General features: G+C 42.2%; 1 protein-coding gene and 1 long non-coding RNA gene across 2 annotated transcripts; one reads left to right on the top strand and one right to left on the bottom strand.

The window, feature by feature from the left end:
- The first annotated feature begins 4,266 nt into the window (after window positions 1-4,266).
- On the top strand, window positions 4,267-9,333 carry tbx16 (T-box transcription factor 16). The gene is made up of 10 exons (XM_061817057.1): window positions 4,267-4,277; window positions 4,931-5,177; window positions 5,245-5,398; window positions 5,479-5,581; window positions 6,173-6,337; window positions 6,408-6,554; window positions 6,638-6,708; window positions 6,781-6,866; window positions 7,230-7,443; window positions 8,601-9,333. Exons 2-10 carry the CDS (start codon window positions 5,162-5,164, stop codon window positions 9,034-9,036), a joined length of 1,392 nt encoding a protein of 463 aa, XP_061673041.1. The 5' UTR covers window positions 4,267-4,277; window positions 4,931-5,161; the 3' UTR covers window positions 9,037-9,333.
- On the bottom strand, window positions 5,154-13,012 carry LOC133499255 (uncharacterized). Its single transcript, XR_009794608.1, has 2 exons — window positions 12,919-13,012; window positions 5,154-5,353 (listed from the first exon to the last, which is right to left on the bottom strand). It is a non-coding gene; the product is annotated as an uncharacterized LOC133499255 (long non-coding RNA).
- Window positions 13,013-13,301: the final 289 nt, after the last annotated feature.

The following is a 13,301-nucleotide window of genomic DNA, read 5'->3' as shown; positions in this document are numbered from 1 at the left end:
TTGACTTCCTGTTCATTAAAAACACAGACCCTGCATCGAAGCCTGCAGTTGTGCTGAATCCTCAACGGCGTTTTAAATGACACATTTTGATTTAAAAGCTGCACTGTGCTGACACACTTAAGCTCGACTCCCCTATCTCCAAAAACCCCTCAAAGTGGTCACTTGGGCATCAAAAGGGCATGCCGCATGGCTAATGTGAGCGAAAGGTGTGAGATTTCTCGTCACTTCACTCCGGGGGCTCTTTATTGGGCCGCTAGAGAGCAGTCTGATCCTGAGCCTGGGCTGTATATTGGTAGCTGTTAACGGCGGAACACGGGGGTATCCTTGCAATTCAAGCAAATGGCCGAAAGACTGACAACCAGGGAGGTGGATGGTGATCTATTCCCTGGATGTCTGACTCCGTGTGAGCAACAGGTCGCGAGGAGATACCTGTCAGTTCATCTTGGTTCTTAATGTGGGGCCTTCTCCAGGTGATCTTTTCACTTGGGTCCAATTGCCCATTTTGTTGTCAGGCCTTGCCAATCCGATTGATAAACTCTGGTTTGGAATGGAATTGACACTGCAGTACGTTTTTGCTTCCGACTCAGCACAATGAACGTGAATATACATCTGTGTACTGATCACCTTCTGTTACCAACTGCTCAGTCATTCCAGGTGTTTTGATAGCCCTTCAATTAGCCGTACGAATACACAATTATCAATTTAACTGTATGTAAGTCAATAATGTGACACATAGTTGAGTATGTATGTGGGTAAATAAGTGCATAAGTAAGTTCTCTATATACACACTAGCAACTGTAAAATTCAGTAGTATAACAGACACATACGGCATTTGAGGTGCTGCAATGGCCTGAAATAACCTTTCACACGACAAGAAAAGTCACAGCAAAAATCTTTCGCCAACACTCAAAAAAACTCCCACTCACTGGAAAAAAAAAACCTTAAAAATTGCTTACACCCCCCAAAAAAAATTACCCATCAAAAAAGTACCCTTATTCAACCTAAATTGAAAAAAATAACGTAGAGGAAAAAAATGCAACCTTTTTCTGTGTATTTTTTTTGTTTAAATTATATCTTTTTTGCTGGGTCTTTTTTGTGTCAATATCAGTGTCAATTTTCAAGGTTCTGGTGGGTGGATGCAGAGTGAATTTTTTGGGAGGTGGGGCCTTTATGCTACATTACATATAGTTAGCCTTAAAGAAAATAAAATAATATTCAAGTTGATCAGTTTGCATTAAATCCATCCATTTTCTGTCCCGCTTGTCCATATGTACAATATATTTTAATCAGATCCCAACATGATTCACACCCTGAACAGAGTTTAAATTCGGCATTTGTTTCAAATTTTTGAATGAGTATCTTCTGGCTGTAAATAACTCAAAATAAAAAAGATTGTAGGAAGACAAATGTAATACCTTACCCTTTTAAAGAATACTACATACTTTTTACACTCTTTCTATAAAACTAAACTATAAACTAAATGAAAGTCACAATATACTTTGTTGCTGCTCACACAAGTCCTTAAAAGACTTTCTTGTCATTTCCTGATAGGCACTTTCTATATAAAAACATCAAAAATTGAGCGTAATCTCAAGCACTCTCCAACAAAGTAGAATATTAAGACAAAAGACATCAACAACTTTAAATAATGCAAGCAATTATGGCAAGACAGTCACAGATTTAAGAAAAAAATGTTTTGTACATAATAACGGGGAAGGCATGAGTTAAATACTATATTGTGCTGTACTGTATGATGAAAGAAAACCGCTTCCATACTTACAAAAAGCGGGTGGACTGGCCTGTCAGGGTAATCGCCTCAGGGCTTGGGGCAGGTGTGAGGACTGTAAACAAACAGCAATTATTAGACGTTAAGCAATGTAAAGAGGTGTGTAGATGAATGAAGTCCCAAGTCTATTGAAGATCTTAACCCTTAAAGACTGACATTGACCACTGACCTCTGACATGGCGGACCAGAATGCTAATGCAGCCTTGTGCTCAGTCCTAAATGCTCAGTGAGGAGAGCCACACGGAAGCCGTGATTAATAACTCCTTGACAACAACTGGTTTCACACAAGGAGGATGAAAACCTCACACTTCTCCAAGGCCAATGCTATGCTGGCGAGACAAGGGGGGGCAGTGAACGTTACTCGCTTGCAAAATGGAGCTCTCTTCATCTTTAAGTGCATCATTACAAGCCGCGGGTTATTTCCTTTTCGTTCCTTACTCAGACTGTGAACCAAAGCCATCGATATTTTCACAGGGAGTCTTTATGTGGCCTGATGTTGGTGATTGCCTGAGTGTCCTCTAAAGTGCATTAACCATATTCTTCTCCATACAGTTACCGAAGCGGCTTTTCTGCAAAGGTGTTAAGAAAAGGCTCTGTATGCATGCAAGGTAGGAAAACAATGGCAACGCCAAAAGGAAATGGTGTGACTGTTATGTCTCCCCCCCACCCAAAAAAAAAAAAAAAAAACCTTGACAGAGATGTAAAAATCACTTCAATTCAAATTTGGATGTCAGCCGGAAGACAATATGTTAATATCTTTCTTTGTCTGGTCTGTGTTAACATGCTATGATGAGCAGAGACGGGCCGAAGTACAACACCCGCGGATTCGGCCGCATGCGGAGGGAAGGAAAACGGTTGGGTAGTTGTGGCGGGTCTTCATTGTTGGTCCCTCCTGTCCCATTCAGGGATGACTTTGGGCTTATGGTGCTAACTGCTTGTTAATTGTCAGCCTCTACACAAGCTTTCACCGCATGCAGAAAGTCACCCCTGGCAGGGAAACTAACCCTAATGAGATTATCCGTCAGACCGTGGGTCCGTCTAGACAGCCCTAATACACACGCAACTTTGCAGGCACCAGAGGACGCCCCCAGGTGAAACATACCTCTATCTGGAAGGACTTCGCCAAGGTCATCATCACGCTATTATGGCTTTCCGCTTACTGGCCCTCCCAGTCTTCTTTCTCTTGCGGAGAAGAAGGCGAGCGTGTTTAATAAAAGAAAAACAGCAGCGGTGGGTGACTCCAGTCACGTGATTTACTGTGAGTTGGGTTTAAGAGGCCCATTTTTAGGATTTACCTGACTAAAAATTCAAGACAGACTCAACTTGACTTGACTATTTTTGAGAGTGCACTACGTGACTTGATGTGTCCTGCCAGTTAACATGAAAATACGACTTTTCAAAGTGTCGTTTATTTGTTTTGCCTTTGCGAGGAACATTTTTGTGTAATGGTTGCAAACATAGCAAACTATAAGTAGCCCCATGATATGAAGTCACGAAGCAAGTATTATTAAGGCGTATCCAAACATTGCTACAGTTGGATTACATATTTGGTTCTGATAAAAGTTGGAAAAGGCACATGGATTTTAACTCAAAGATAATAGACATGCAACTATGACATCAAAACTCAGTCACTATGAAACCTCCTGCTCAGCACCACAGGTTAGCTGGTTAAACCAACTTGGCTTGACTTGGATGCTGGTTATGCGTTTAGTTGAAAATAAAAAAAGGGGGGGGGGCAATAGAGAATATGGGGACTAGTTAGCACCATTTAAAGAGAAATCTGAATTTGAATGTATTTCCATACAGAAAAAGGGTTGCCATTTTATGTTTTTGGGTGTGGGGGCATGTGGATTTAGGAGAAGTCCACCAAAGTCGTGTTTTCTCATTGTTTCGGGTAAGATAATATTTGTTCTTTCCAGGGAGCGTTCTTGGGAAAAGAAGAAAATGTTCCTCGATTTTCACGTAGATAATTCCACATTCATAGGAAGCGAAAAATATACAGTTGTGATTCAGGATTATTATTCTTGTTTTCTTTGTAGTTTGGTGTCATTCTGACATTGCCCTTGCTGAGTTTGGCACGGAAAATGAGATGGCTTGCCATAGAAAATTTTGAAAATGGCCTATTTATGTGTGCCATTTGCATCTCAACCTATAGGAAACATCCGGGCATTTTTCTACCAAAGAGTCAAGGTTTGAGTCACACATTTCCAATAATGTGTGTTGTTTTCTGGGAACGACAATTAGGGTAATTTTGCCACATAAAAAGTGGCCTAAAATCCTTCATTCTTATCTGTTTTTTTGCATTTTCTTAGCGTGTCAGTCCTCTATCCAATGATCTGAGGTGCAGAGACTTTGATCATTTTAGTAAAATCCCATGTATGAGTGCAGCAATCAAACACAAGTACAGTTGAGATACTGCGTGTGATGTGGCCAAACTCCAAAGCCAAACTCTCCCAGATGAACAAAGACTCTGAGGAGGACAGAACATCAGGTTTGGATTGTTTCCTCTTCAGATGCTTGATCCCTTTAGGTTTCATTATTTGCGGGGAAGTGGGGATCATACTTAAAAGAATATTTGGCGTTCACCCATATATGTAGAGTCTCTTCAGAACATTCTGAACACACAGTTAAGTGTGAGCAAAAGAGATTTTGGATCATAAAAGATATTGATTGATTTTGATTGATTAAAGTAATTTGAGACTTACTGATGACTGGCACACACGTGACTTTTCTCTCATTGCTTGGAAACGATAACGGTTTGTTATTTTGGTCCGGAAATAGGATAATTTTAATTTATACGCATCAGCAAACCAGCTCCTCGTCACCAGCACTACAATGTTTTATCCTTTTTGCAGGATTAAGTAAAAACGTCACTTAGCAGATTTCGCACAAGCTTTTCTGTGTGCAGTCGTGTGCGCGTGAATGATCTTCACACAGGCATCGGTGCCACTTGGCCCAGCATCCCCGACCCACGGGCAGGGAAGTACGTCCATATATGTTTAAAAGTCTCTTAGCAGTTAATAAAGATGCATTTCCTCCGAGCCTCTTCCTGTGGGGATGGTATCAATGCTCTGTTAAGTTTCTTTGATTTTCGGCACCTCCAATCACAGCGGGACACTGACTCCTCATTGTGCCACTTCAAAGCCTGGGAATGGCCATGCTGACCCCACCCACTGCGGGAGCCCCCTTAAAAGTCACGGTCATGCCAAAGCGAAGGACCGAAGGATGAACACATCACTCACCTAACTCGGATGAATGACTGGATTGACAAAAAGAAGAGTGGATATCATTCATTGGATTTTTTTTTTTTTTTGCTCTATGCAGGATTTTCTTTTTTTATTAAAAAAAAAAACAGTACACAACTAAATCTTGAGAATGCAATCCATCAGAGGTACATTTTTTTTTTTTTAAATCAGGATTGCTTTTACAAAAGATCTGATATCATAATTGTCTCTTAGACTTGAAGGCCAACTTCAACGGCCCTCCTCCCTCCGCCATGGCTTCGGGTGATGCTTATCTCCAGGGCAATATCCGCATGACTCTGGAGGACCCTGAGCTCTGGAGAACCTTTCATGAGATTGGAACAGAGATGATCATCACAAAGCCAGGAAGGTGAGACCGGCAGAAATATGAGTGACAGTGTTAAGAATTAAGTGTCATCTCGCATCTTCCCATGCTCACTTGTTTTCCAGGAGAATGTTTCCACACTGCAAAGTCAATCTGTCCGGTCTTATTCCATGTGCAAAGTACATTTTACTGGTCGATATGGTGCCAGAGGATGGCTTCCGATACAAGGTAACAAAAAAAGTCCTTCATTTGTCTGTGCTGCTCATTAGTAGCAGCACCAACTTTCCTGTGTTCATTAGTCGTAGGGGTGTGTTTGTGTTATTGTTAACCATCCATTCATTTTATTTGCCGCTTATCCTCACTAGTGCCGCGGGGTATTATTAACCTTATTTGCAAATTTGTGAAACGATCCATTCCCAATATATATTTGATTAGCAGAACTTTCATACGAAAAGCTAATTTTAACCTTCGAGTGGGTCCACTTGACTCATAACAGGAGTGTGTATAGTTGATTTAAGCTTGATTGTATTTCATAGCCTGTTGATTTCTCTCAGTCCCCCCCCCCCTTTGCTAACATTGAACATCAAAGGGTGCTATCTCTTCCTGCTTTTCTATCCCCTGCCGGGAACCCACTGTACTACCCGACCACACACACACACACACACACACACACACACACCTATCACAGTGGTGGTACACCGAGCCGTCAGTCTCCCCTCTATCTTTCTCTTCCTGCAGTGGGAAGGGGAGATGAACTTCCCTCTCTGTCAGTCTGTGCAACTGATTAGCCTTTAATCACATTCTGTCTCCGTCCCTCAGTGGAATAAAGAGAAATGGGAGGTGGCGGGAAAAGCGGAGCCTCAGCCCCCCTGCAGGACGTACCTGCACCCGGACTCTCCCGCCCCGGGGAGTCACTGGATGAAACAATCCATTTCCTTCCTCAAGCTCAAGCTCACCAACAATACGCTCGACCAGCATGGACATGTTAGTCAAAACCAGATTCATTTCAGCGAATCAAAGTCCACAACTGAAGATGCTTTCTGCCCATCTGTAGATTATCTTGCACTCAATGCATCGCTACCATCCGCGCTTCCACATCGTTCAAGCCGACGACCTGTTCAGTGTTCGCTGGAGCGTTTTCCAGACTTTCACCTTCCCGGAGATGTTATTCACAGCAGTCACCGCCTACCAGAACACAAAGGTCACTTTCTGTCTCTGTGGGCTTTGTAGGTGCCGAGACAACCGATACTTTATAAAACCTTCTTTTGCTGCCTTCACCAACAGATCACGAAGCTTAAGATTGACCACAATCCATTTGCCAAAGGTTTTCGCGACGAAGGCACAACAAAGAAAAGGTACTGATATGATGACTTGTGAAGTTTGATTTGATAGCATTAAACCGTTTTGACACAAGTTCTCCTCTGCAGGCGTGCCAACAAGAACATGGGTGACCTCGACAAGAAAACCAAACTCTCCCAGATGAACAGGGACTCTGAGGAGGACAGTCCATCAGGTTTTGATTGTTTCCTCTTCAGATGCTTGATCCCCTTAGGTCTCGTTATTTGCGGGGGAAGTGGGCCTAATACTAAAAAGAACATCTGGCATTCACCCATATATGTAGAGTCTCTTCAGAACATTCTGAACACGCAGTTAAGTGTGAGGAAAGAGATTTTGGATCATAAAAGATATTGAATGGCCTTAAAGTGCCATATCTTCCATACGTCATGCTTTTTATGTTGTGTGAGACCAAATGGACATTAAATTGGAACTCAGAAAGAGGACAGGTTCCCTCCATTGGTAGGGTATTGAGATGTTTTCCTTGCACCTCCTCGTGTGAAGTTAAGTATAAGTTGTTGTTTTTTTTAATCCATCACAGACTTCTGCAGGTCGTCTTTTGAGGGTTATGAGGGAGACGAAGCAGAGATGCGAAAGAGGAAAGAGACGGAGGAGATCAAGGAGGAGCGCTACTCCCCTTGGTCCGCAGAGAAGGAGATCAGAGCTAGGAACGGGTCTCCTCCTGCTACTGAATCACGTGACATTTACAACACAGAGCAGCTTGTTCCTGCTCCAGCATCCTACCAGCCTTACAGGTGACTACAGGCAAAATACTCACACTATTTAAGTATACCCCGACATAAACCGTAGAAACAAAGTAATAAAGTACTAAAGTACAAATGGAATTTGCTGTCAATCAATTATATAGTGTACCCATTTTGGTAACTTGAAATACGATTTTTTTTTTTTTTTTTGCCAAGAGTTGGTTAGCATCGGCTCAGATTTTATGCTATTAAAGCAATGCCATCAATAACAACAATGTCAATTCCATCGCTATGTTTTCAACAGAATAAGAAATGAAAAAAAAACTTGATATCTGAGAAAAAAATGATTTTTGTAGATAAGACAAAAAATTGTTAAATGCTAGAAACTGGTAGTTTGGAAACTCCCACAAAGTGTCTGCCACAAAAACGTCAAACGCTGCTCGGTTAGGACAATATTTTGCTACTTCAAATCCATGAATGTTCCCTGGGTCACATAACTTCATGTTGCTGCTATCCCTGTTTTTCGGCCTTATTAAGTCCTTAAGATTGCAATCAATCAGCCAACCAGCCAGCCATCAGACCTCCACTGCAGTTGACTTTAACCTTTCTCCATTTGTGTTTTTTACATTGTGTCTCTATCTGAGGTTCCCAAAAGTCATAAATCTGTTTTGACAAAATAATGTGTTGAAAGTACAGATGTTTGTGTCCAAATGTAGGGAAAAGTTGTCAGAAAAAGATAAATACTCAAGTACAGATACCTGAAAAATAGATTAACCATAAGTGGCATGAAGAAGAGGGGGGCCAGAGGGGGAGGTGAGCCCAGGCATCGAACTGGGGGGTTTGTGTAAGCATTAAAACACCCACCCTATAGACAACTGCAATCAGGCAAAAAGCCAATCAGCAGAATGTATTTTTAATGGGAACATTTTACATCAGGCCCCCTGCCTACTCCCCGTCAACGAGTGTATTTGAATTGGGAACAATTTCCAGACTCATTGAGAATTGATTTTTGCTGATGGGTATTGATTGCGTTGTGTGCCCCAGGGCAGCAACACACCTTTGCATGCCATTGGTGATGAAGTATTTGTACTTCTTTCAGGTACTTAAGCATTCTCCCATCCTTACATCGCACCACTCTCACACAGCAACATTTGACGGTATCTTCTCGCTGTAAGCACAATACTGATCTCTTCTCTTGGGCTCCTCAGGTTCCACGAGTATGGAAAGTCTCCATCCCCGTCCTCCAGCATCGGCAGCAGCGCAAGCGGTTCGGGGCGTGGCAGCTTTGAGTCACGCGTCCCCGATGTCCCCGTTCCTGACCACGACTCATCCAAGCATCGGGCACATGAGGTGGCTCCCTCCCCCTGCGCCCCCCAGCATCTCCCAAGCTCCCAAGAATACCCCGGAGTGCTCAACATGACTGTGACCCAAGTGGGCAAGCCGAGCGTCCTCGGCCACCACATCTACAGTCCCTATGGCGCCGAGCAGCCCGTGGGCCAGTGGAGCGGCCCGGGTCCAGCCCAATACCCACCGCCACACCACCTGACCGCCGATTACAGCGCGCAAGCTGTTCATCATGGCTATCCCCATGGCAACGTGACAGAGTGGAGCCAATACCCTCTCTTCTCGTATTCTTGCTGGTGAGCGCATCTCAGTTGGAGACCGAGTGACTTTCTCCATGCTGACACAAAATGTTGCTCGCACGGTGTCACGAATGGACGTTTACACACATCCCAGTGATGACGATCCAATAATCGGTGATGTTCAAGCGATGAGCTGTCAGACTGGCTGGACTAAGACTTGTTATGCCTACTAAAGTGTGCAATGCAATCCTGAAAATGTGTTTTGTCGTTGAGTTCTCTATTTATTTTGTATTTCATTCCATCTTGTAGTGAACATTTTATTTTTGTAATTAAAAAAAAAAGGAAGAAAGGAAATGGAGTTACCCACAAGAGTGTGCAATTAATTTCTGTCTCCTAGTTGTGATGTGATGTAATAATAAAAACTAAAAGTGTCTGTTTGGTGTCTTCAATCGAAAGTCAAGCTTAATCGTATAGGATACGCGTATCCACAAGATTAGCTTCAATTTTATTTGGGTTTAGTTGAGATCCAACATAATCATCATTGTGCATACAATGAAGAAAATACGTATTTGAACACCCTGCTATATTGCAAGTTCTCCCACTTAGAAATCATGGAGGGGTCTGAAATTTTCATCGAAGGTGCATGTCCACTGTGAGAGAGAGAATCTAAAAAGAAAATCCAAAAATCACAATGTCTGATTTTTTAAAAGATTTATTTGTGTGATACAGCTGCAAATAAGTATTTGAACACCTGAGAAAACCAATGTTAATATTTGGTACAGTAGCCTTTCCTTGTAATTACAGAGGTCAAACCTCCAAAGATTTTCTATTGGGTTTAGGTTCTAGAGACAGGCTAGGCTACACCAGGACCTTGAGATGCTTCTTACGGAGCCACTCCTTGGTTTTCCTGGCTGTGTGCTTCGGTTCATTGTCATGTTGAAAGATCCAGCCATGACTCATCTTCAATGGTCTGACTGAGGGAAAGCGGTTGTTCCCCAAAATCTCACAATACATTGCCGCACTCATCCTCTCCTTAATACAGTGCAGTCGTCCTGTCCCATGTGCAGAAAAACACCCCCAAAGCATGATGCTACCAACCCCATGCTTCACAGTAGGGATGGTGTTCTTGGGATGGAACTCATCATTCGTCTTCCTCCAAACACGGTTAATGTAATTATGACCAAAAAGTTCCATTTTGGTCTCATCTGACCACAAAACCTTCTCCCATGACTCCTCTGTATCATACAAATGGTTATTGGCAAACTTAAGACGGGCCTTGACATGTGCTGGTTTAAGCAGGGGAACCTTCCGTGCCATGCATGATTTCAAACCATGACGTCTTAGTGTATTACCAACAGTCACCTTGTTACCGGTGGTCCCAGCTCTTTTCAGGTCGTATCTTGGATGGGGCTTCCCGCCGATTGAGATTGACCATCATGTTTAGCTTCTTCCATTTTCTCATGATTTCTCCAACAGTGGACCTTTTTTCACCAAGATGCTTTGCAATTTCTCCGTAGCCCTTTCCAGCCGTGTGGAGTTGTACAAATTTGTCTCCGCTTGACTTTAGACAGCGCTTTGGTCTTGGCCATGTTACAAGTTTGAGCCTTACTGATTGTATGGGGTGGACAGGTGTCTTTATGCAGCTAACAACCTCACACAGGTGCATCTGATTCAGGACAATACATAGAGTGGAGGTGAACTTTTAACAGGTCTATGAGGGTCTGAATTCTATTTCATAGACAGGTGTTCAAATACTTATTTGCAACTGTATCACACAAATAAATCATTAAAAAAAATCATACATTGTGATTTCTGGATTTTTCTTTTTCTCACAGTCGACACGCACCTACGATAAAAATTTCAGACCCCTCCATGAGTTCTAAGTGGACTAACTTGCAATATAGCAGGGTGTTCAAATACTTATTTCCTTCACTGTAACTACAAACTAAAGAAAGATTGCATGCAACCAGAAGTGAAGAGACACTAATTCCATCAAATTTATAGGAGGCCATATTTGTCCTGCCACATCATTTTATGTGGCCCACAAAAGCCAATAAAGTGCCTGCTTGCTTATTATTTTCATTTTAGGAGAAGTTGCATTTTTTGGTAAATTTTAATCGACATCACAAGGATTTTTTTTCACTGAATACTTTCTTAACTGAAAAATGTTTCTAGGAGACGTGCGATCGTTTGGATTAACAATGTATCCAATTGGTCATGTCATATGTACTGTACCTTGAAAATTAAGGTTCATCATTTATCATTTAATGGTGTTTTGAGAAGATTTTTATCAGCAATTACGAATTTTCATGGACGCCGCCATTTTGGAGCGTCACATGACCTACAGCCGCGAATGTGACGTATTATGTGCCCAACAAAGGCTCGCTTACGTTGGGACACAATTATGGCCAGCGGCAATTTTTCGGATTTATCCACATCTGATGAAGAAATAGCAGTATCGGTTGATCGGGAAGATGGAGGAATACATCCATACAGATTTGAACCTGTGGCTGTAAAAAATGTTGAATATTCGGATGGTTCTTCGGACTGGAATGGTGCAGAGTCTCACTACTCGGAGGCTGACGCGCGGGACATTAAATGCGTAAACAAAGGCTCGGTTAGATTACGACAAAATCATGGACAGCGCTGATTTCTCGGATTTATCCTCATCTGATGAAGAAATAGCAGTATCAGATGCTCGAGAGGACAGAGGAATACGTCCATACAGAGTTGAACCTGTGGCTGTAAATGTTGAATATTCAGATGGTTCTTTGGACGGGAATGACACGAGTCTGATTACACCGAGGCAGACACCGATTATCTATCGCACTATCGATTTTGGACTTCGTTTAGGCCAGCCAGCAGAAGACTGCACTGAGGACAGCATTCGTGGCCATGAAGGATGGTAGAACTCATCAGTGAAAGGTAGGCCGTACATTGTGGGAAAGGTTGTTTGAGCCTACAGGATTGTTAGGATCCAAGTGAAAATGAAATGGTCTTTGGCTTGGTGGAAGTTAATACTACCTCCACACCAGCGGCACGGTAACTCAGCTGGTAAAGCGTTGGCCTTACACTTCTGAAGACCTGGGATCAGTTTTTGTGGATTTTTTTTTTGTAGTTTTTTTGCTTTTTTTGTGTGTATGTGGAGAATTCTGGAGTTTGCATGTTCTCCCCGTGCCTGCGTAGGTTTTCTCTGGGAACTCCAGTTTCCGGTCCTGAAATGATTCTTTTTCTTACTGGGCAGAACATTCTACTGAACATCCCACGTCTTATTTCTATACAAATTATGGCAAAATTTCGCGATACAGTATGGGTGCTCAATGCGCCAATCACGACTGACCTGTCGATCGCGAGGCAGTCTTGGTCAATCGCGACGGCGTGCCAAAAAAAGAAAGAAAAAAAAGACTTCAGCAGTATTTTTTTTTACCTTTAGCTCACTGCACATGTGCAAACAACGACACAGTACAGGAAAAAACGCTATTCACCGAGTTCCCCCACTATTTTAAGCCCTTGCTTTTTTCATAAAGTAAAGAAATGTTATCAAACATGAGTATAGATGTTGGAGCAAAGAATAAGACATAAATGTATCACTTTCATACTGAATGGCAGGCAGACTTTTTTTTTCCACGATGTCATTTTCGAAGTGCGTTTGCCTCATCTGCCAGTGTAGTGAAATGTGGAGTGGCATTTTCAAACTGTTCATGGCAAATATGACATCGACATTCCGCCAAAATGCAAGCTGAGAATGAGAAAAGTTAACGAACTAAAAACCCAATTGGCCGTAACTTTTCACAGCTCAAAGTCCAACAGCGAAAGCTGCCATTCCTTCCGGGTTCGTCACATCATTGTTAATAACAAGAAGTCCTTCCAAGATGGAGAGATGGTCAAAGAGGCAGAGCTGACTCATTGTTCCGACCTTTTAAAAATAAGGCAGAAATATTACCTTCAAAAAAAGCTCTACCGCTGTCAAGGAGTACAGGAACACGGGGCTGTGAAGCCATGGCTGATGTGTGGAAGGACATCGGAGTTTGTGTTCGTCACTGCAGTTGGACGAATCCACAGGCGCAAGTGACAGAGCCCAGGTGTGCATTTTCATTCGTATGGTGTTTAGTGATCATCAATGTGAACTCAGATAGTTACAAACATTTTTTATAGTTAATTATCTTGTGTTGTGCAATATTTGCTCATGCGGTTATGCAAGGCACACAAACTTATATTTACACACAAAGAATCATCAATATACTTTAAAATAAATGTGTTTTGCATTTTTATGGAGTGTAGATATTTGTGACTTGGTCATTCTATTTCATTGTTGGTCATTCTAAA

Source organism: Syngnathoides biaculeatus, chromosome 4 (assembly GCF_019802595.1).
Source record: "Syngnathoides biaculeatus isolate LvHL_M chromosome 4, ASM1980259v1, whole genome shotgun sequence".
Taxonomy (NCBI): domain Eukaryota; kingdom Metazoa; phylum Chordata; class Actinopteri; order Syngnathiformes; family Syngnathidae; genus Syngnathoides; species Syngnathoides biaculeatus.
Note: the sequence above shows the minus strand (reverse complement) of the source record. Positions and strands in the feature narration are given on the sequence as shown.

Bases quoted from the DNA above. Each gene is read 5' to 3' on its own strand.
- tbx16 (XM_061817057.1), top strand. The intron at 6,555-6,637 runs GTCACTTTCTGT...CTTCACCAACAG, and splicing joins CCGCCTACCAGAACACAAAG to ATCACGAAGCTTAAGATTGA. The intron at 7,444-8,600 runs GTGACTACAGGC...TGGGCTCCTCAG, and splicing joins GCATCCTACCAGCCTTACAG to GTTCCACGAGTATGGAAAGT.